The sequence below is a fragment of the Centropristis striata genome, chromosome 5 (genome assembly GCF_030273125.1).
Source record: "Centropristis striata isolate RG_2023a ecotype Rhode Island chromosome 5, C.striata_1.0, whole genome shotgun sequence".
Classification (NCBI taxonomy): domain Eukaryota; kingdom Metazoa; phylum Chordata; class Actinopteri; order Perciformes; family Serranidae; genus Centropristis; species Centropristis striata.
In genome coordinates, this window is record NC_081521.1 from 2,669,536 (window position 1) to 2,693,762 (window position 24,227).

General features: G+C 35.9%; 1 protein-coding gene across 2 annotated transcripts in view; it reads right to left on the bottom strand.

Annotated features, from left to right (window-relative positions):
- Nucleotides 1–24,227, bottom strand: part of LOC131971589 (plexin-A1-like) — a 409,823-nt gene that overhangs the window by 167,409 nt on the left and 218,187 nt on the right. For both annotated transcript variants that reach the window (XM_059333098.1, XM_059333099.1), the window contains one exon: nucleotides 9,615–9,729. In XM_059333098.1, the coding sequence (XP_059189081.1) occupies nucleotides 9,615–9,729 (115 nt within the window). The remainder of the gene's footprint in view (nucleotides 1–9,614; nucleotides 9,730–24,227) is intronic.

Here is a 24,227-nt window from a genome sequence, read left to right on the forward strand (position 1 = left end):
AGCAAGCTTGCTAAAACAACCGGGGGCCTCATTTATGGAACTATATGCACACTGCATATAAAAACAAGGGGAATAAATTGCCTTCTGCAAAAAAAAAGTACACTTTTCTTTCCCTGTTACAAATTTTAGCCAGCTTGGATTTTGCAAACAGGTCTCACATGCAGCTATGGAGATGTACCAAAATGATGTAAAAAAAATAAAAATAAAAGATGGATAGATAAATCAATATGCCATTTAATGTATCAAATATAATATTAAATAATAATAAAAAATAATCACAATTGACATGCAGTGTCAGTTTGAGTTTTCTTCTTAATTTATTTGTATTTATTTACCTTTGTTTTAATTCCCCTATTTATTCATTCACTTTTTTTAATTATGTTTTTTTTATTTATTCATGCATTTGTTTTATAAATAATTACAATGAATTAATTAATTGAATTTATTTTTCGTTCATTTGTATTTTATTTACTTTTCATATATTCAATTATTTGTTTATTTATTTATGCATTTGCTTGATAAATAATTTCAATTAATCATTAATGTAATTTATTTTTTGTTCATTTTTATTTTTATTTATTTTTCATATATTCAATTATTTGTTTATTTATTTATGCGTTTGCTTGATAAATAATTTCAATGAATCATGAATGCAATTTATTTTTTGTTCATTTTAATTTTTATTTATTTTTCATATATTACATTATTTGTTTATTTATGCATTTGTTTTTTATGAATAATTTCAAAGAATTGATTAATTACATTTATCTTTTGCTCATTTTCATTTATTTTTCACATATTAAATTACTTGTTCATTTATTTAATATTTTCCCTTTGCATTTTCCCGCCTATTTATTCCTCCAAACGTATTTATTTATGTAACTTTTTCTTCATGCATTTCTTTATGCATTTCTACTTTATCATGCAATTGCTGGGGCTGTTTTTATGTATTTATTTATTTGTTTTTTATTTTGGCAGCTGCTATCCTCAATAACCAAGCCCTTCAGTTCCACAGTTAACGACACACGGTAAATTAAAGCCATTTAAATAAAAATAAAAAACACAGACACTACCTCTGATAATAAAAAGTTGTTTTAGAATATCCCTAAAGCTTAAGTTTAATAAACAGAATTTAATGGAAGCATTATCACGAGACCCTGCCGTGATGTGTTAATAACTCTTCTGTTTTTTCACTCCAGCGGAAGGTCAGAGGTCACGATGAGATGCCTCTAATTAAGTTTGTGTCAGGAAGCTCGTTTTAATTGTCTCATTATTCCAGAAAGATGGCAGATTGGGCCGTGCGTTGTGTCCAAATTGCTCAAGGCCAATTTGTCAACAAGCTTTATGAAATTAGGATTGATAGAACGTGTTGTTTTAGTCGAAAAATAAAGGCTTGTGGGGAAAATTAGAACAAAAGGTGGGACCAGAGGAATGAGGTAGACAAAGGAAGAAGGTAATGGAGGAATAAAGCTTCGTATGAAAAGATAAGAGAAAGAAAATGAATTAAGAGGAAGATGTCACAGCTGGAAGGAGGAACATTAACCTTTTAACAGCTTTTTGTATCAATCTAGTAATTGTAAAACCATTTTAACTTTTAAAAATGATAAACCACATTATCTTACAATGGTAAATCTATTAGTATATCCGAATTTGTCATATTGTTTAAAGTGGAATTAGTTGTGATAGTCATGATTTCTACATATTTATTCTATATAATTACCATATTGACTTGGAAATCATCTCAGAAAGTGACAAAAACTACATACTTAATTAATTATTTCAGCTTATTTCTGGAATAACATTAAATGTTTCATATTTACAGCAATGAATGATCAGAAGTTATGATTTCATAGCACATAGTTTATATATTATAATGACATTAGCTTGATACCGCTAAGCTAACCATAAAGAAAGATAAGTTAGATAAGTAGTAAGCTTAGCAAGCTACTTAGCTAAATACTTAGACAAGAAGTTAGCTAATAAGTTAGCTTAGCAAGCTACTTAGCCAAGTAGCTAGCTAATACGGTAGCTTAGCAAGCTACTGAGCTAAATACTTAGACAATAAGTTAGCTAAGTAGTAAGCATAGTAATCTACTTAGCTAAATATTAAGCCAAGAAGTGAGCTAATAAATTAGCTTAGCAAGCTACTTAGCTAAATACTTAGCCAAGTAGTTAGCTAATAAGGTAGCTTAGCAAGCTGCTTAGCTAAATACTTGACATTAAGTTAGCTAAGTAGTTAGCTTAACAAGCTACTTAGCTAAAAAAAATGGATATGGGTAATTTTTGTGTTGTGCGTTGTGCGTTGTGCATTAGAAGAGTAGTGACACAAAAAGGGATTTTATTAAAAAATGAATGAAGGAAAAAATAAAATTAGGATGTATGATGATCAAAAACAAACTAATTGAGGAAAACCTGGAATACTGAATGATGAAAATAATTTATTGCAAAGATATAGAACATTAAAACTCATACATATCGGGTCACTTTAGACCATGTTGTACATCAAAGGGTTAAAGACAGTTTTTTTTTTATAAAAACAAACCTCAGCAAAGTGGTAGAGATGGCTGAATCAGGTGGATTAGATATAGTTACTGAAAATGTGGTTGAGCAGGCAGCTAAAGGGTTAACAGAAGGAGAGAAGAGCGAGTGAGCTGATGAAAGGAGGAGAAGGATGAAGGAGTGGGAGGAGGATGGAGAGATGTTTAACCATTCAGCAGATGAAAGGATAGCAGAGGGTCATGACTCTGGTGGAGCCTCGTGTCTCTGCAGCGTCTACTTAATAATTCCATGTCATTTCCTTAATGCTATGTGTCCTACTTTCTTCTTCCTGGGGCCTCGGCTGCTGAGATCCATTTAATTGCGCAGCATGTTTGTCTTACCGGTACACAACTTACTTTTGTCTGCAGAACATAAACAGGAAATATTCAAATGTCACTGATGATTAAAGTCAGAGACACTTTTCATTCACGTCGTTGTTGTTGTTGTAGGGCTGGACGATATATTGATGTAAAATACTTTTTTATTTTATTTTTTATGAAATCAAAGGTCCATAAAGTGCACATTTAAATAAAAAAATATCTTAAGTAAAAATTGCCTATAAAAATAAAATAGGCCAATCTTTTTCTGAAATAAATATATTTATATGAGAAAATGTTTTTGGGTTTTTTTGTAATTTCTGTGTATTATGTTTTTTTGTATTTTGTTGTGTGTTTTTTGGTGTGTGGTTTTGTATTTTTTGCGTGTTTTTATTTGTGCTTTTTGTCATATTTTGTGGGTTTTTATGTGGGTTTTTGTGTGTGTTTTATTTGGGTTTTTTGTATTTTTTTATGTGGTTTTAAAAAAAAAAAGTATGTATTTTCGGTGTGTCTTTTTTGTTTAAAAAACTGTATTTGTGTGTTTTTTTGTATTTTTTAAGGTTTTTGTCTTCTTTATGTGTTTTTATGTGTTTTTGTGTGTTTTTTGTGTGTTTTTATTTGTGCTTTTTGTCATATTTTGTGTATTTTAATGTGGGTTTTTGTGTGCGTTTTATGTGTGTTTTTTGTATTTTTTGGTCTGTTTTTTTTTAAGTATGTGTTTTTGGTGTCTTTGTGTGTTTTGAGTGTCTTTTTGTGAATGAAATTTCTTTAATTATTATAACTTTAGTTGTAGTTTCATTTGTTCATTTTAGTTACTTTTGTTACCACAAAATACAGTTTCATTTAGTTATTGTTTTTTAAAAACTCTAGTTTTTTTAATCCCTAAACTCTCTCTTCAACCTCTTCAAATCTGCCTCCAACAACTGACAAACTCTCTTCTTCTCCCTTCTTTGGACTAATTCATTTGTAAACTGCTCTTTTATTTTTATTTTTTGTTGATGTAAAGTGTATTAGAGTATCTAAAAAAGCGCTATACAAAATAAATGTATTATTATTACTGTTATATGTAGTTGAATTGATTTACATGCACATAAAAAATGGAAAATAAATATGTCAAAGCTCCCGTCTGGGGCTGTTTTCCTTGGCAGCCATTTTTTTTCTGCCTCTGCTGTCAATCATGTGCTGCATTAATTCATCCGTGGGACATGAAATATCCTGAGTGAAAAGCGTCCCCGTGCAAAATAAATGAACGACTTCATTAACAAGCGAACAAGCTGCAATAATCAGTGAGTGAATAAGCAGGAAAACAAACGCAAACAAACCTCCTCTTTCTATTAGCTTTTCTGTTGGTTTTTTATTATTCTCTTATTTTTCCTATTTCCCTCATTCTGAATGAAGTCATTTGAACCAACCCCGGGGCCCGGCGGAGTCGTCGGACCCAGCCGGCTCCACCGGTCGGTCGGCCCCCCGACCGGCGCCGGGATCCACCGGAGCGGAGCAAATTTGTTTGTCTCCGTGTTTGTTTGTCCTGGTGTTTGTTTCTCTCATTGTTTGTGTTTATACACATTTCTGTTCATGGCCTTCTCAAGTGTTTCTCCGACTCTGGCAATTTTCTGCCTGGTCGCCCCTAATGTGCCTCTCTGTTTATCTGCTGTCACAACACAGCTGATTTATAGAGATTTACATAATCCAGGAAGTGACATCAGAGAATTAGATTTACTTCAAGTAGCCGTTATCTGTGTACACACAGGATGAAGTACAAGTGGGTTTTTGTGACTAGTGCAGGGCCTGTAGGAAGTATAATTATTGGTAATTCTGTGTCTTTTTTTGGCCATTTGTGTCTTTTTTGGTCCCTTTTACAACATTCTTTACAACAGTCTTTTTTTTTGTTGGACTAGTGTAGTGCCCGTTGGAAGGATGTATTCTTCTGCAACTCCATAAAAAAGATATTACCACACCATTCAGCACATACACATTGAAAATGTATAGGATGTTTACACAGAGCAGAGAGGAGAGGACAGGAGAGGCTGGAAAAATCACAATACTTCAATATGTACAATATGTGAGGAAAACGGTTTTGATAATTTTATGTTTTTTTGGTCATTTTCTTTTTTTGTCATTTTGTGTCTTCTTTTAGACATTTTGTCTTTTTTTTGTCAATTTGTGTCTTTTTTTGGTCATTTTGTTTCTTTTTTTGGTCCTTTTGTGTCTTTTTGTATCTTTTATTGGTCATTTTGTCTAATTTTTAGTAATTTTGTGTCTTTTTTTATCCTTTTGTGTCTTTTTGTGTCTTTTATTGGTCATTTTGTGTCATTTTTAGTCATTTTGTGTCTTTTTTTTGTCCTTTTGTGTCTTTTTTGGTCTTTTTTTGGTCATTTGTGTCTTTTTTGGCCCCTTTTACAACATTCATGTTTATCAGACTAGTGCAGTGCCAGTTGGAAGTATGTATTCGTCTGCAACTCCAAAAAACTCTTATTTTTCATAAGGTACGCACACCATCCAGCACATACACATACACTCTCAAAACAAGATTAATTATCACACTTCTAAATCTAAAGGTTTTTTTTTTTATCCTGGTAAGAATCAAATAATCATCAGGTCACTCTGCTCGGGCCAGTTCATCGCTGCTGGCAGTTTTAATTTATCTTGTTTTAAGAGTTAATTTCTTATTTTAAGCGTTCAACATGCTTATTTCTAGATTTAACAATCTTAATTTAAGAAATCTTGTCAAGGTAAATTATCTGTCCATGCAGCAACATCATTTCCCTCAGATTTACTGTTTTATGGTTTTTAGACACACCTTTTTTTTTTTTTTTTTTACAGTGTAGCTGTTATCTGTGTACACACAGGATGAAGTTAAAGTGTGTTTCTGTGATGTACCTGTGGCACACGGACTCACAGATGCTATGAGTTTTATCAGATATGAAGTGAAGTCAGCCTCAAGAAATATGACAAATGCCTTTGGGAAGATAACCAGTGTAGTGTGAATTCAATCACTTTGGCAACCTACTGCTAATGACACAGGGGGAAACTTTTTCAGGCAGCGGAGATGGGCAATATTGCTTTCAGCAGGGGCTACGAACTGGCAAATTGGAACAAAATCAAGGCTAGAGGAGATAAATGTGTGATGACAAAACTACTGCTGTTGGTTCAAGTACGCGTATATGCATTGCTTCATATCTATTCAATGACAGACGCATCAACAACACATCCTTCCATCACTGGAGCCGTCTCTCCACTCTCCGCCGTCTTAATAACAATAATCCATGTATAAGGATGTGGTGATGGCACCACTATGTGTGTGTGTGTGTGTGTCTATCAAAATTCAGCAAAAACTCCCCTGACATTCAAAGTGTCTCGGTAACCATAGCAACGCCTGCACCAAAAAGACAGAGTACACGTCAGAAGGCAAAACAAGAAGAAAAAGAAAGAGAAAAATGAAGGGCTGGATTGGTTTGGTTCTTAAGAATGAATGGATGGATGGATGTGTGAAAGCCTGGTTTGTTTATTGGACATGTGTTGACCTACACACACATACAGGCCTATATTGGTAACAGGGGACCGTGACCCGAATGCACCCAACAGGGGACTTCTGTTTCTGGTCATTTTTAAAACACAAAAGTGTTGAAAATCTACTTTTAAGGCATTTCCCCCCTGATATTAGTGCACAGTTTATCCAATGACTGGTCTGGCATCATGACTTAAAAAAACTGTGGTTTCTCAGTTAACCCTTTGATGCACAACATATTGACCCCCCTTCTAATGCACAACATGTTTCAAAAATGACCCTCATTCATTTCCCATGTTATTTAATGCTGCTGTGTGTTTCTATCTTTTGATACCAACTTATTTCATGATTGAATATTCCAAGTATTCTTTAAATATCTTGTTTTTGATAACAACAGATAATTATTTCTATTTTGCCTCTCATACTTTATGAAGAAGAAAAGTTTTTGTTTTATTACAAAGCTAACTACTTGGCTAAGTAGCTTGCTAAGCTAACTAATTAGCTTAGTAGTTAGCTTAGCAAGCTACTTAGCTAAAAAATGGACATGGGTCATTTTTGACCCATGTTGTGCATTAGAAGAGTAGTGACACAAAAAGGGATTTTATTAAACACATAATAAAGGGAAACATAAAATTAGGATGAATGATGATCAAAAACAAACTAATTGAGGTAAACCTGGAATACAGAATGATGAAAATAATTTAGGGTCTAACCCTAATAAGCCAGTAATTAGCCAATCAGCACCAAGGGTGGGACTAACGGCATTATGAAGTTAGTTGTTTAGCTGTTCGTTTTCACAGATTTGTGTCCTCAATATTGCCCCACATCAAAGGTTTATATTACTTAAAACCCGGGCAAAACTACAACCCTATTTCTAAAAAAGTTGAGACTTTGTCTAAAACATAAAACAAATAAACAATTAAAAACTATACAATGAGTCTTTTGTTGGAAAATACCATGATTTATCTAGTATTACAGAGCAAAGAAAACCTAGAAGGGACATATAGAAAATATGATATAGAAAATATTTCCTGCCACATGCCATCACACTGTACAATAACCGCTAATAACAGCTTTTTGTGACATTTAAATTCCAATGTCTGAATATAAATCAAAGGTTTGTTCCTCTGTGGGAAGGGTGTACTTGGATTGTTATACAATTATATTATCCTTATATCAGCAGAACAATATGTTCTGAACATGAAAATAATATTGTTTATTACAACTGGGACAATATATCATCCAAACAAAGCAGTTATCAGTAGTGTTTTTTCTGATTACATCCTTTCTACAAAAGAAAAAGATGGAGTAGGTAAGAGAAAGAGGAGTAAAAAGAAAGCACAGGCAGCAAAAGACTGAGTGAGAGAGGAGAAACAGGGGACAGCTTGAATTTGTTTCCATGCGACACACAAAATGTTCCTCTGATAGGATAAAATAAGATTTGTCGTCTGACAGCGCAGGTGAGAACACAGGAAAGGGAGAAAAAAGGAAAATATCTCAAATAGCCTTCTGTCGCCTTGCATGCACATAAAAGTGATTTTAAACTGGTGTGTGCCTGAAATAGAGACAAAGCTGAAGTGAAGGTGGCTGGCTGCTAAGTGCGACTTTGTGAAGACACCAAAGTTCACTCATGTTTGTCAGTGTGAATTTTCTGTGTTTGCGTGAGAGACGGCGAGAATTAGAGACTCAGACGGAGACTGAGGGGCTGAGAGAGCGAGGCGGCTCGTGGATAGATGAGGGGTTTTCATGCAAATATAACATTTGGGACGGTAGCGCGCTGCCATTTGCATACTCATTCACCCCGACTTGTTTATAAGTGAATAAATCCAGCGCTGCTTGGAGTACAACAGCTGCTGCTGGGCCACTCACAGCAGCACTCATTCATACACACACATACACACACACACACACACATACACACACTCCAGCGGTGTACAGGTCCCAGCTGCACGCCTGGAATTGCTACGGCACTATACCGTACTAGTGTGCATGTGCGATACTCGTAAATGTATTCACGTCTGTGCTTCTGAGTCTTTGTGTGTTTGTGTGGCGTCATCCCTATGTTCCCCGGGACCTATTTTTCTGAAAAAGGGTCCTATGCTCCCAACTGTTGCAGGGTTAGTGTTAGGGGTAGGGTAGGGGTAGTGTTAGGGTTAGGTTTTTGGAGGGGAAAAGGGGTGGCAAAACAGGAAGCCCGTTTTGCCTCTTGCTCAGGCTGTTTATTAAAATCATGTTAAAACTCCCTCATGTGATAAAAAACACACCTTTTATAATTAAAAATATGTTTAGAATAAACCAATAAAATAGCCAACCAAAAAACAATAGGGTTAGGGGTAGTGTTAGGGGTAGGGCAGGGGTAGTGTTAGGTGTAGTGGTAGAGTAGGGGTAGTGTTAGGGGTAGGGGTAGTGTCAGGGGTAGGGGTAATGTTAGAGGTAGTGGTAGAGTAGGGGTAATGTTAGGGGTAGTGGTAGAGTAGGGGTAGTGTTAGGGGTAGGGTAATGGTAGTGTTAGGGGTAGGGTAGGGGTAGTGTTAGGGTAGGGTAGGGGTAGTGTTAGGGTAGGGTAGGGGTAGTGTTAGGGTAGGGTAGGGTAGGGGTAGTGTTAGGGGTAGGGTAGGGGTAGTGTTAGGGGTAGGGTAGGGGTAGTGTTAGGGGTAGGGTAGGGGTAGTGTTAGGGTAGGGTAATGGTAGTGTTAGGGGTAGGGTAGGGGTAGTGTTAGGGTAGGGTAGGGTAATGGTAGTGTTAGGGGAAGGGTAGGGGTAGTGTTAGGGTAGGGTAGGGTAATGGTAGTGTTAGGGTAGGGTAGGGGTAGTGTTAGGGTAGGGTAGGGTAATGGTAGTGTTAGGGGAAGGGTAGGGGTAGTGTTAGGGTAGGGTAGGGTAATGGTAGTGTTAGGGTAGGGTAGGGGTAGTGTTAGGGTAGGGTAGGGTAGGGTAATGGTAGTGTTAGGGTAGGGTAGGGGTAGTGTTAGGGTAGGGTAGTGTTCGGGGTAGGGCTAGGGTTAGGGTTAGCTTGAGACCTGCAGGTTTGCCACCTCTGACCTAATCTTTCCTCGTCTAGGCCTATTTGCCATGGAATTTGGCACTAATGGTGGAAAAAGTAACACACCGGGGAACATAGGACCTTTTTTGGGAAAAGTGGGGGAAAAGGGTCCTATGTTCCCAGTCTCATACGAGGAGGGGAACATAGACATGCTCCCGTTTGTGTTTAACTCCAAGTGCTGATTGATGTTTGTGTGCAGCCTCCTCACCTCCGAGGTGTTGACTCGTCCCTCCTGGAAGGAGCAGTCGCTGGCGTCCTGCGTGCACATGTGGCGATATTTGCACCAGTGACAGGGGAAGTTGCCGTTAACGCAGGACAGGCACCTGGAGCGAGGGAGAGAAAGAAAGAAATCATCACATCATCTGTTTGAATATAATCTCCATTCTGCAGTGTGATGTCTTTTTCCAACAAGTTCTCCAACATTAAACAGCAGACGATGTCGTGTGTCAGTACCACAAATAACGGAACTTAGGCACGAATCGATGCTTGGGTACAGCGGCACGTTCTAAAAATATCACACACGTACGGTCCGCGGTTGTCAAAAAGGGGTCATCCCTTTGTTCCCTAGAAAAAGCATAGGACCCTTTTTCTCCAAAACTTAAATTTGCACATGTTGTAAAATCACTGACCTTAGGTTTAGGGCAAAAAATTCATGGTAAGGCGTTATAAAAGACACTTTAAACAGTAAATAAAAGTACGTAAATGGCGTAAATGAGGTTGGTCAAGTTTGTGTACAATATTATTTTAACTGTTATATGTTCCACTCAGTATGTATCTTACAAAAATAAATAAATAAATAAATACATAAAGAAATTAGTTAACTTTAAAAAAGTGAATTATTTAAAAGAATAAGTCTAAAGAACTAGTTTTTATGTAAAAAAAAAAAAAAAATGATCTGGAAATACTAAAAAAATATTTGCATTTGCCAAAAACACATCTTCTGCATAGACAGCTGTTTAACTGGTATTTTGGGCTATTTTGTCCATTTCCGAATCCTTTTCATCTTGCCTGTATACCTGCCTGTCTTTTTTTTCTTTAGTCATTTTGTGTCTTTTTTAGTCATTTTGTGTCTTTTTTAGTCCTTTAGTCCAACATAAAATGTGATTTTGAATCTTTTTTTAACTTTCAAAACACTATCATGCTCAATGAAGAATTTTAAATGTTACAGATGTGAACAAAGGTGTCAAATCTACCATATAAGAGGGTTCCATCCAGTTCTATCATTTGATACTAAATATATTTGAGCTTGTCTCCAGCTTTACTTGGTATATCATCATCAAACTGAAACTGGCCTCATGGAGTTTACAGCCAGAACTTTAGAGGTAAATTTACAGTAGGGCTCCACGCTGCTTTGTTTTCTAGTCTGATGGAGGCAACAAGTCTGGATTATTTGGAGCTTTTGAGGGTTAAATCACACAGTTATCCCACTTCGTGTGTTTTGAACTTGGATTGGATGGATGGAAACCTTAAACGGAGGACGCATATCACATCGTGACAAACGGAGCTCAAACATGCATCGACACATTTCGCACGCCGTCGAACGGTTACGGCCAAATCTGCAGAAATCACGTTGGAGCGAGGAGTGTAACCCGCGGCCTCATGCATTAAGACTTTACTCCAGCTGTCAGTGAGGCCAAGGCGGACGCTGAAAGCAGCCGAGGAGAGAGAGAGCGGCAGAGAATCCTTGGCGATCCACTCCTCCCTTCTTATTCTCCATGCTTGGAGGCTTACAGTGAACTAAGCTGGCAGACCAAGATAAGCCTGTTTTTATATAACACTTGTTTTTTTTTTCTTCTTCTTCTTCAGAGTTGAGGAAGCAAAATGAATATATGCACATTCAAACAAGGATTACCACACAAAAACAAGGCTATCATGGCTAACAGGGGGGAAACAGCAACGCAAGGGAAGTTTGTACAAAAACAGAGTTAGTTTAGGGTTTTAAAATGAGAAGTTAAATCAACAGCTGCTCCTTTAGTTATTCAATTAATCAAAGCTTTGTTGAAATGCATGATGAAAAGGGATAGAACACACACATTCTTTTCTAGATTTAACATAACTGGATTATTTTGTTGAGTCTTTGCTTAATCGTGTTTTTTTTCAAGTGTTCATACATGATCACTGATATAGTTTATATTCATATTAGCATGGATTAAAGTAAAAAAAAATTATATTCTGACTGAAATGTTATTCGCGCTACAGCCAAGTCACGCACAGTGTGTTAAACATGTTCCAGGTAATACTAGTGCATAAGAATTCAGCAGCAAATGCAGCCATCACATTTAAATTCTCAACCAAAACTGTTTTACAGGAGGAGGATTTTAAACAGCTGTTCTATTGCATCTTGCATTTTTTTTGTCTTTTCGATTAATTTTTTTTTGCAAAGCTTGTCTTTACTCTCTAACATAATCAAGCATCTACATAACTTTTCATTAGATGTGTTTATTTTCCTTATTATTTCAATTAAATGTTTTATATATAAGAAAATAGAAAAAAAATTACATCAACAAACCCCAGGATTAAATAACAATGTGCGCAAATCTCTAAAGTGCTTTCTTATTTAAAAACAAACAACAACAACCAGAACAAGCATCAAACAAACAACACCAATTTAGCGATCTCTGTTTGTTTACAACGAGCACCAGACACTTTGTGCACAGTTAGTGATGCCTGTTAATTCACTATCCCAATGTTTATAATCAGCGGAGATGCTGTGCATAATTAGCCATGCTGCTTTTGTTTTGTTTCGGGGAAAATAGTTGCAAATTTACTAAATTAAAGTGGCAAATCTGCACGGGAAAAGTTGCAGATTTACGAGAAAAAAGTTGAGAAAAACAACTTTTTTCTTGCAGATTCACCACTTCAAATCTCATGAATCGGCACAGTTTTTTCCTGTAGATTTGCCACTTTAATCTCGTCAATTTTTTACCATTGATTTGAGATTTTTTCTCATAAATTTGTAACTTTTTTACCGTTAATTTGAGATGTTTTTTTGTCATAAATTTGTAACTTTTTTACCGTTAATTTGAGATGTTTTTTGTCATAAATTTGTAACTTTTTTCTCAAAATATTACCCCCCTCCCCCGGGTCCGTATGTTTTGTTTTTTTTACACATTCTGGCAGTATGTAATATCCTCCAATATTCTCTAGGGTTGAAATTTGGAATTTGCAAGTATTTCAATGAGTGCCCTATTAAGGGTTAATCCGTCCCCCTAAAGGAAACACGGCTATTAATCTCATAAGTGGCCTCTGTAAACTCCAAATGACAGAAATCCATCGTAGCGATGGAGAACTTTAATCGATGCATATTAGTGCTGTACTCTGCTTCCTGTCAATCACCTGACACCCACAGGAATAACAGGAAGTCTCAACTTTACCAATCTTTACTGTCACGTTCTTGTCATTTTAATGCAGCAGGGCTCAATTAAGTGACAAACCGCTTAATATAAGGCTGTAAAGTTTGTTTCAAAATGATGACAACAAGTTAAAAATTAAAATAAACAATAATTACTGACAGAAGACTGACAGAAGTTGATGTTCAGCAACTCTTAAAAAAAAATCATCTGACACTCTCTCTTTCCACTTAAAGAAGTCCTGGCTTTGTAGTCTTTACACCACTTGTGGACTAAATTTCACTTAACTGGCTTAAGAACATGCAAGCTGTAATTACAGGTTGCGTCAGTCGTCTCTCTGTACGCTGTCACTGGATCAATCAGACCTCCTACATCTCAGCCCACTCACTCCCACAGCCTCGGCTCGCCACATCACATCCACCCGGGGAGCTGACTGGGAACCTGTGGGGTCCTTTGTTCACCGTGGATCCATCAGCCATTTGTCGCTCTCTACATTTCTTTGCAACAATGCTGCTTTGCTCCATGTTCATATTGGAGTGCTACTAATATCATATTCTGCTTCAGCTCTTTGCTGTGCTTGACATTTTGGAAAAATATGGTCATTCTAATAATAATACTGTACTATTATTATTATTATATACCGTCTAGCCACTATAGCATTGTTGCCATCATATCATATCACCAGTTTAATTATTACCATCATCTGCCAACCATCCTACCAACTGATGTTCTTCTTTTTAACTTCTTAAGTGTCCTTGTTCTTGTTCTATTCTGTGTTTTTTTCTATTGTTGTTTTTATTTATGCTACCTCAGTATTTTATTTTATTTATTTTATTCTATTGTATTTTACTGTACTTGAATACCGGACTGCTGTGACAACCGAATTTCTATCTATCTATCTATCTATCTATCTATCTATCTATCTATCTATCTATTCTCTATCTTGCAGAGAGTTAGTTAGATTGTTCGCGCTTGTGGCTGGACACTAAATATGAAGCAACAGCTAGCAGTCTTAGCTTAGCATAAAGACTGGAAGCATGGTGAAAACAGCTAGCTGGAACACGTTGTATGTCATTATTTAAATTAGTAGAAAATCTCATGCAAAAGCAGGGTCTAATTTGCGGCAAGAAGGAAAATACTGGATTTCCCAGACTGTTGAACTTATTCTTTATCTAATGTATCCCAAATCAGACACTGTTTGGCTATGATTCTATCAAAACTTCACATTAACTACTAATATAAATGATCATGTTGTGCTTCCAATTAATTAAATGGTGTGAAACTAAAGTCTAACTTCTTATCTTTCTAACCATATATTGTTTCAACCGTGTACGTTAGCCTCGGGTTTACCAGAGTCAGCTAAAGGATGCTAACGCCAGTGAATTAGAAGTGTGCTAACTGTATCCCAAATCAGACACTTGGATCTCCTCGCTGTAAAACTATAAAACAATAAAATAAAGCTGCAAGCAGTGATGAACAGGCCCGAGCAGAGTGCACTGCAAATTATTTGTTTCTTACCAAATAAAAAAAAAAAAATTAAGATTTACAAGTGTTGGATAATTTACCTTGTTTTAAGAGATCTTAAAAATGACCAAAATAAGAAACAAAATGACCAAAAAAAGCCACAAAATGACCAGAATGACACAAAATGTCTCGCAAATGACACACAATGACCAAAAAGAGACACAAATTGACCAAAAAAGACACAAAATGACTAAAAAATTACACAAAATGAATTAAAAAAAGACACAAAATCATCACAAAATTACCAGTTAAATAAGAGTTAATTTCTCATTTTAAGCGTTCAACATGCTTATTCCTAGATTTATTAATCTTAATTTAATAAATCTTGTCAAGCTAAATTATCTGTCCATGCAGCAAGATCATTTCCCTCAGATTTACTGTTTTTTGCAGTGTAACATGCTGCAACCTGCCTTTTCCTTGTAAAAGTGGTTTATTCTTAGAAAGCGCTCCACCCAGCAAATGCAAACTTTGTGTTTAAAGTCAAAGGAAAAATAAATCACACCACCACCTTCACTGACAAGTGATCTCTGTGACGAGTCTGGTGCTCCAGCAGCCAGTAATGAGCCTCCGCGGGGTTTAAAACCGGATCCTCCAAACTCAAGGACAATCGCTGGGCTCACAATGCCACCCCGCCGCTAGAAAGACCGACTTTAAATTGGATTTCAGTCTAATCCGCGTTTTGTCTTTGTCCCTCTGTCCTTGGTTTATTCAGATTCTGGAGGGTTAACTCCTAAACGGCCTGTAGTGGAGTGACGGAGTGATAGCGGCTTCATGTAGCCGCGATAAGCTAGTGAGAGTGGACTCAGCTGCAGAGTGAGTGAGTTTATAATCAATGGCAGTGGATTTCCGTGGGGAGAAGGTGGAGTGAGGTTATGCTAACAGTCTGATGTTTGTTAGTAGAGTTGGTGAGCCAGTTCCTCCTCACTATTAACCCCGCCCGGGGTTTATCGATCCTTGTAGCAGGGACGTGAGCCCACACACACTCACAGCCAGCTGCATTAATGCTGATGGAGTCTGGGGCTGTTTGGTTGGTTTTTGACTCTTTTTTTTTTATTCTGCCTGCATATGCAACTTAAATAATGATCATAAGGACCATGCTGGTATCATCTGTTTCAGCACAAGGTCACCTGATTATTATTTTATCACTTTGACTTACTGGATTAACATTTTGAAACACAAAAAACACATAAATAAACACACACAAAATACAAAAAACATACATAAAAAACAAAAACTCACACAAAATACAAAATATCACACACAAAATTAAAAAAAACACACATAAAAAACAAAAAAACACAACATTACAAAAAACACACAAACACACTAAAAGCACATTTTTTTTCACAAAAAACACAAGGAACACAAAAACACATCAAAAAAATTACAAAAAAACACATAAAAACACACAGAACACACACATATAAACCACAAAAACACACAAAAAATTTAAAAAACACACAAAATACAAAAAACACACATAAAAAACAAAAACACAAAATTACAAAAACCACAAATAAACACACAAAAAGAACAATTTTGTTTTTAGTTTTTTTTGACAAAAAACACACAAGAAACACACAAATTACAAAAAAACACATAAAAACATACAGAACACACACATATAAACCACAAAAACACACACAAAAAAACAAAAGACACACGCACACACAAAAAACTAAAAACACACAAAAAATACCCCAAAACCACACACAATAACATAAAAATGTTGAAATGCACACGGCAGAGCTCCATGCTGCTTCGTTTTTACGTCGTGACGTCATGAATAAATCATGCTCCGGTGCTTTTATGGACTCCAGGTGCATTAATGCTCATGGCCAGAATAGCACACACACACACACTGATACACACACACACACACCCACTAGCTGTCAGCCATGTTGACATGGCGTTCCTGGGTCACCTGGCGGTGGAGACGTGTCCTAGTGGAGCTGTCAGCTGCTGACTGACTGGCTGGTAAGTGGCTGCTGCTGCAGCGGAGTCAATAAAACCTTCTGCTATTTAACAACAGAGACACCGGGTCAAACGGGCTTCATCTCCTCACAGCTTTGTTCTGGGAGGACGGATCGATGGAACAAAGCTGTTGATATGCCAGCGAACGGCTGCACAAACGTATATGAAGAGCTGATTTAATTCTGCTCAATGTGGATAAAAAGTCACAGACAAAAAGCTGAAATTCTTCTTAATTAGGAAACTAAACACGACAACATGTGGCGATCCAAATGAAGGAGGCCAGGAAACACAAAGCAGCATATTAAAGATGGTGTAGGCAATTTTATTTATTTTTTTTTTTTACATTTTTATGTTTAACTCATTACCTCATATTTACGTTTTAAGACCAGGGGTCAATTGTGGCCCTTATGACGATATTTTGTGGCCCCCACCTTGATATGAAAGTTTAATGTGAGTTTTATATGAATGGCACTTTACCGTGTTGTGTGTGGAAGGTCCCTTTAATTACTTTTTTTGGTAATTTTGTGTCTTTTTTTGGTAATTTTGTGTCTTTTTAAAATAATTTTGTGTCTTTTTTTGTAATTTTGTTAATTTTTTTGGTCATTTTGTGTCTTTTTTTAAATAATTTTGTGTCTTTTTTTAGTAATTTTGTGTTTTTTTTGGTAATTCCGTGTCATTTTAACTAATTTTGTGTCTTTTTAAATAATTTTGTGTCTTTTTTTATTAATTTTGTGTCTTTTTAAAATAATTTTATGTCTCTTTTTTGATAATTTTGTGTCTTTTTTAAGTAATTTAGTTTATTCTGTCATTTTGTGTCGTTTTTAGTAATTTTGTGTCTTTTTTTGGTCATTTTGTGTCTTTTTTTAAAAAAATGTGTCTTCTTAAAATAATTGTATATCTTCTTTTAAATAATTTTGTGTCTTTTTTATTAATTTTGTGTCTTTTTTTCGTAATTCTGTGTCTTTTTGGATCATGTTGTGTCTTTTTTAAATCATTCTGTGTCTTTTTTGGCAATTCCGTGTATTTTCTGCTCATTTTGTGTCTTTTTTTTAAGTAACTTAGTGTTTTTTTCAGTTATTGAATCAGGCTTTCATCACCTGAAGTGATAAGTGCGTCTGAATTTGTAGCCAACAGAAGGAAATGTTCTCTCTCTGAAATTACCTTTGATTGGCAAAAGTCTCCCATCAGTCTAGATAGCAGAAAGCCTGAGGAGGTGCAAAAAAGTCTACTTTTCTCTCTCGTTCCCACTTTTCTTTTTATGCTACAATATGCTGAAAGCTTAGTGAGGAATGTGCCCAATGACCCACAACAACAGTGTCTAGCTCAGCTCTAATAGTCTAATCATTCCTCTCAGTGACTGTAGGCAGCCTGTGATTGTGATTAAAAGCTCTGATTGGTCTGACTTGGTATCTCCCACGTATCTTTCATGTAGATAGTGTTTAGAGGAGAGATAAGGCAGCCTGTGCTATGTGATCTATAAATAGGCCTCTTTGTGTTTTATCCAATAAAGCTCCAAAGTGAGCAGCAATAAAATGATGCATACACCATTAAGTTATACAGCGCGGGAACCAAATGAGAAGTTTAGACTCTCAACAGGGGACTCCGACTCATTATGAGATATTATTGCTTCTTGTCACGGCAAAGTCCAAAAGCAGTAAGTCTGCGAGTCTCAACCCGCAGTTTAATTAACTCGGGTCACACTTATTGAGATTTGGACCAACAACTATTGCCGCAGAAATTGACTAATGGGGATATAATCACAGAAAAGTTTCACTCTAAAACAGGGGTCTCAAGTTATTCAAATTACCTGGAGGCAGTATCACAATGACCAAAATAAGACACAAAATTACAAAAAAAAATAAGACACAAAATTACAGAAAAAAACCTTAATTACTTAGAAAAGACACAAAATGACCAAAAAAGACACAAAATGTCCAAAAAAGACAAAATGGTCAAAAAAGACACAAAATTTCTTAAAAAAGACACAAAATATTTTTTTTTAAAAGACACAAAATTATTAAAAAAGACACAAAATTACCAAAAAAGTAATTAAAGGGACCTTCCACACTAAACACGGTAAAGTGCCATTCAAATAAAACTCACATTAAACTTTCATATCAAGGTGGGGGCCACAAAATATCGCCACGAGGGCCACAATTGGCCCGCCGGCCGCCAGTTTGAGACCCATGCACTAAACCAACGAGATGAGTCCAAAAGTTGCTATTGAGTCCGGTGCTTCTTTTCACTGCACACATTTCAGCCTCTTTCATATTGGAATGGTCCCGGTGGGCCGAGGTTGCAGCGCTAACCTTTTAGCTGTGTGGGACGCTCTTTTCCTGACACAATAGACACAATCTAACACTTTATATCTCTCTTTGTTCTCTTCTCAGCTGTCTTTCTCTCAGCAGATCTCAGGGAATGTATCTTTCCTTCCTTGTCTCTCTCTTCCCTCCTGCTCTCTCTACTATTTGTTTCTCTTCTCACTTTAAAGGTGCATTACTCCTGCTCCCGCATGCTCAATTACACTAATCCAAACCTCTTCTTTAATGCAAAGTTCTAATATTGTAACAGTGTGTTAGCTAACTAGTGTGTGCTGTTTGTGACTGTGGTTCAGGTGCTGCATCCACCTTACAGTAGCTGTTCTCAACCTTGGGGTCGGGACCCCAATTGGGGTCGCCAGATGATTTCTGGGGGTCGCCAAATCATTTTGGAAGTCAGCTCTGTCTCCACTGTGTTAAAGTGTTCATGTGTTTTAGTCTTCTTGGTCATTAAATGTCTTTTTTGGTAATTTTGTGTCTTTTTTTGTGGTAATTTTGTGTCTTTTTTGTAATTTTGTGTCTTTTTTGGTAATTTTGTCTTTTTTGGTAATTTTGTGTCTTTTTTGGTAATTTTGGGTCTTTTTTGGGTAATTTTGTGTCTTTTTTGGTAATTTTGTGTCTTTTTTGTGGTAATTTTGTGTCTTTTTTGTAATTTTGTGTCTTTTTTGGTAATTTTGTCTTTTTTGGAAATTTTGTTTCTTTTTTGGTAATTTTGTGTCTTTTTTGGTTATTTAGTGTCTGTTTTTGGTAATGTTGTGTCTTTTTTAAAGTAATTTTGTGTCTTTTTTGGTAATTTTGTGTCTTTTTTTGTGGTAATTTTGTGTCTTTTTTGTAATTTTGTGTCTTTTTTGGTAATTTTGTCTTTTTTGGTAATTTTGTGTCTTTTTTGGTAATTTTGGGTCTTTTTGGGTAATTTTGTGTCTTTTTTGGTAATTTTGTGTCTTTTTTGTGGTAATTTTGTGTCTTTTTTGTAATTTTGTGTCTTTTTTGGTAATTTTGTCTTTTTTGGTAATTTTGTGTCTTTTTTGGTAATTTTGGGTCTTTTTTGGGTAATTTTGTGTCTTTTTTGGTAATTTTGTGTCTTTTTTGTGGTAATTTTGTGTCTTTTTTGGTAATTTTGTCTTTTTTGGAAATTTTGTTTCTTTTTTGGTAATTTTGTGTCTTTTTTGGTTATTTAGTGTCTTTTTTTGGTAATGTTGTGTCTTTTTTAAAGTAATTTTGTGTCTTTTTTGGTAATTTTGTGTCTTTTTTTGGTAATTTTGTGTCTTTTTTTGTCATTTTGTGTCTTTTTTTGATCATTGTGTGTATTTTTTGGTAATTTTGTGTCTTTTTTTGGTAATTTTGTGTCTTTTTTGGAAATTTTGTCTTTTTTTTGGTAATTTTGTGTCTTTTGGTAATTTTGTGTCTTTTTTGGAAATTTGTTTCTTTTTTGGTAATTTTGTGTCTTTATGGTCATTTTGTGTCTTTTTTTGTCATTCTGTGTCTTTTTTGGTAATTTTGTGTCTTTTTTTTAGTCATTTTGTGTCTTTTTCTGTCATTTTCTGTCTTTTTTAAATCATTTTGTTTCCTTTTTTATGTTTGAACCCTGCTGTGCATTAGAAGGGTAATGACACAAAAGGGATTTATTTCAAAAATGAATAAAGAAAACATAAAAATGAGGATGTATGATGATCAAAAACAAACTAATTGAGGAAAACCTGGAATACTGAATGATGAAAATCATTTATTGCAAAGATATAGAACATAAAAACTCTGTCGGGTCACTTTAGACCATGTTGTGCATCAAAGGGTTAAAGGGGATCCAAATAAAACAATAAAGAATAAACTCTGCTCGTGCATCTATCCGTACCTCTGCTCTACACTCCTACCCGCCCACCAGGAGAACTCCAATGTCTTTTTTTGGTCATTTTGTGTTTCTTTTTTGGTCATTTTGTTTCTTTTTTGGACATTCCGTGTCTTTTTTTGGTAATTTTGTGTCTTTTTTTGGTAATTTTTTGTCTTTTTTTGGTAATATTGTGTCTTTTTATGGTAATTTTGTGTCTTTTTTGGTAATTTTATGTCTTTTTTAAGTAATTTTGTGTCTTTTTTGGTCATTTTGTGTCTTTTTTGGTAATATTCTGTCTTTTTTGGTAATTTTGTGTCTTTTTTGGTAATATTGTGTCTTTTATGGTCATTTTGTGTCTTTTTTGGTAATATTGTGTCTTTTATGGTCATTTTGTGTCTTTTTTGGTCATTTTGTGTCTTTTGTTGGTAATTTTGTGTCATGTAATTGAGGAAAACCTGGAATACTGAATGATGAAAATAATTAATTACAAAGATATAGAACATAAAAACTCTGTCACTGGGTCACTTTAGACCATGTTGTGCATCAAAGGGTTAAAGGGGATCCAAATAAAACAATAAAGAATAAACTCTGCTCGTGCATCTCTCCGTACCTCTGCTCTACACTTCTACCCGCCCACGAGGAGAACTCCATTATCTGCCGGCGTCTCCGGCGCCCGGCGTCCTACGGGGCGGTGTGGAGGAACCAGAGGGGAGAGGTGACAGCGGAGGGGGAGTGGTGTATAATATGTGGGTTTATGTTACAGCTGCTGCAGCGATAACTGCACTGTAGTTTTACAGTCCTGCAGAGCCGTGTGGGGGCCGGCGGAGACAGCTTCAAAGGCTTAAAGCAGCATGGCTGTTTATGCAGCAGAGAGAGGAGGGCGAGGTGGGTTTAATCAGGCTGCAGCGCACAGAAATATGCAGAAATATACACGGTGGTGCAGCTGCTTCCACACATCCTGCACGCTTTTTAACCCTGTGGAGTGAAAAGCTCCAAATAATCCAGACTTGTTGCCTCCATCAGACTAGAAAACAAAGCAGCGTGGAGCCCTACTGTACATTTACCTCTAAAGTTCTGGCTGTAAACTCCATGAGGCCAGTTTCAGTTTGATGATGATATACCAAGTAAAACTGGAGACAAGCTCAAATAGATTTAGTATCAAATGATAGAACTGGATGGAACCCTCTTATATGGTAGATTTGACACCTTTGGTCACATTTGACACATTTAGAATTCTTTATTGAGCATTATAGTGTTTAGAAAGTCACATTTTATGTTGGACTAAAGGACTAAAAAAGACACAAATTGACAAAAAAAGACACAAAATGACAAAAATAGACACAAAATGACCAAAAAAAGACTTAAAATGACTAAAAAATATACACAAAATGGCTAAAAAAAGACACAAAAAGACACAAAATTACAAAAAAAAGCTTAATTACTAAAGAAGACAGAAAATGACCCCCAAAAAGACTAAAAAAGACACAAAATGACCAAAAAAGACACAAAAAAAGACACAAAGTAACTAAAAATGACAGAAAATGACTAAAGAAAGACACAAAATGAAAGAAAGACACAAAAATAGACACAAAATGACTTACAAAGATGCAAAATGACAAAAAAGGCACAAAATGACAAAAAAAAGACACAAAATGACAAAAAAGACAAAAAAATACACAAAATGACCCAAATTGTTCGGCTAAAGAATGAAAAGCAGAGTTCATCACAAGATCACATTTATGTTGTTTTTTCTTTGTTTCTTTTTGGTTCTAAATGTTGATCCAGTAAGTCAGAATAAAAAATCTATTATTATTATCAGGTCATATAGGTGAAAAAAATATACCAACATGGCATTTAAACATGTTTTAAGTGGTGAATACAGGCAGGATGGAAAGATTCAGACTGTGTAGAGTTAACACACACACACATGTTCACACTCACACACTGATGAAATGAATGGGAGCCATTGAAGGAGGCCTGGAGGCCTGAGAAGTGGCCCAGGTGAGCTCTCTCTCCAAGCCCACTCCATTATAACCGTCTCCACACAGCCACCCGGCTAGGGCTAATTAACGGCCTATTACTATGCAGATATATTCAGGGCCAAGAGCAGAGCACAGGCAGTAAATGGGTGGTGGTGGTGGTGGTGGTGGTGGTGGTGGGGTAAGAGGGGTCGGGGCCGGGGGAGGTAAAGACAGGGACGGAGAAGAGAAAGTAATAGGTAGACAAGAGAGAAGTGGGAAGGCAGGAGAGGAAAAAAGAGAAAAGGGCTAAAGGGCTAGAGGAAAGGATGGAGGCAGGGAAGGAAATGAAAGCAGGACAAGTGCACTTTACACCCTCATTACTGGTTGTTTGTCATGCAGTTGATTCAGGAATTATTAGAGGTTATGGTCATAATTTGGAGTTCTTTTTAAAAACTCTTTTCAGTTCCCAGGGACTGAATATCTAATGGCAGCAGCTCAGTGCATTTAGACATGAAGACGAGCTGCTGAAAGTCACAGAGAGCATCAGAAAGGGGAAGGGGTTTTAGTCTTTTTGGTAATTTAATGCCTTTTTTTGGTCATTTTGTGTCTTTTTTTAGTCATTTTATGTCTTTTTTGGTCATTTTATGTCTTTGTTGGTAATTTTGTGTCCTTTTTGGTCATTTTGTGTCTTTTTTGGTAATTTTGTGTCCTTTTGGGTCATTTTGAATCTTTTTGGGTCATTTTGTGTCTTTTTTGGTCATTTTATGGTCAATTTGTGTCTTTTCTTGTTATTTTGTGATCAATTTGTGTCTTTTTTTAGTAATTTTGTGCCTTTTTTTGGTCATTTTGTTTCTTTTTTGGGCCATTTAGTGTCTCTTTTTGGTCATTTTGTATCTTTTGTGGTCAATTTGGGGTCGGGCCAGGGGAGGTAAAGACAGGGACGGAGAAGAGAAAGTAATAGGTAGACAAGAGAGGAGTGGGAAGGCAGGAGAGGAAAAAAGAGAAAAGGGCTAAAGGGCTAGAGGAAAGGATGGAGGCAGGGAAGGAAATGAAAGCAGGACAAGTGCACTTTACACCCTCATTACTGGTTGTTTGTCATGCAGTTGATTCAGGAATTATTAGAGGTTATGGTCATAATTTGGAGCTCTTTTTAAAAACTCTTTTCAGTTCCCAGCAACTAAATATCTAATGGCAGCAGCTCAGTGCATTTAGACATGAAGACGAGCTGCTGAAAGTCAGAAGAGCAGCTATTCTCAACCTTGAGGTTGATGATTTCTGGGGGTCTCCAAATCATTTTGGAAGTCAACTCTGTCTCCACTGTGTTAAAGTGCACATGTGTTTTAGTCTTTTTTAGTGATTTAATGCCTTTTTTTTGGTAAATTTGTGTCTTTTTTGGTCATTTTGTGTCTTTTTTGGTCATTTTGTGTCTTTTTTGGTCAATTTGTGTCTTTTTTTGTCATTTTGTGTCTTTTTTGGTCATCTTGTGTCTTTTTTGGGGTCATTTTGTGTCTTTTTTTGGGGTCGTTTTGTGGTCAATTTGTGTCTTTTTTTGGTAATTTTGTGTCTTTTAGGTACTTTTGTGTCTTTTTTTAGTCATTTTGTGTCTTTTTTTTGTCATTTTGTGTCTTTTTTGGTCATTTTGTGTCTTTTTTGGTCAATTTGTGTCTTTTTTTGTCATTTTGTGTCTTTTTTGGTCATCTTGTGTCTTTTTTGGGGTCATTTTGTGGTCAATTTGTGTATTTTTTTGGTAATTTTGTGTCTTTTTTTAGTCATTTGTGTCTTTTTTGGTCAATTTGTGTCTTTTTTTAGTCATTTTGTGTCTTTTTTGGTAATTTTGTGTCTTTTTTGGGGTAATTTTGTGGTCAATTT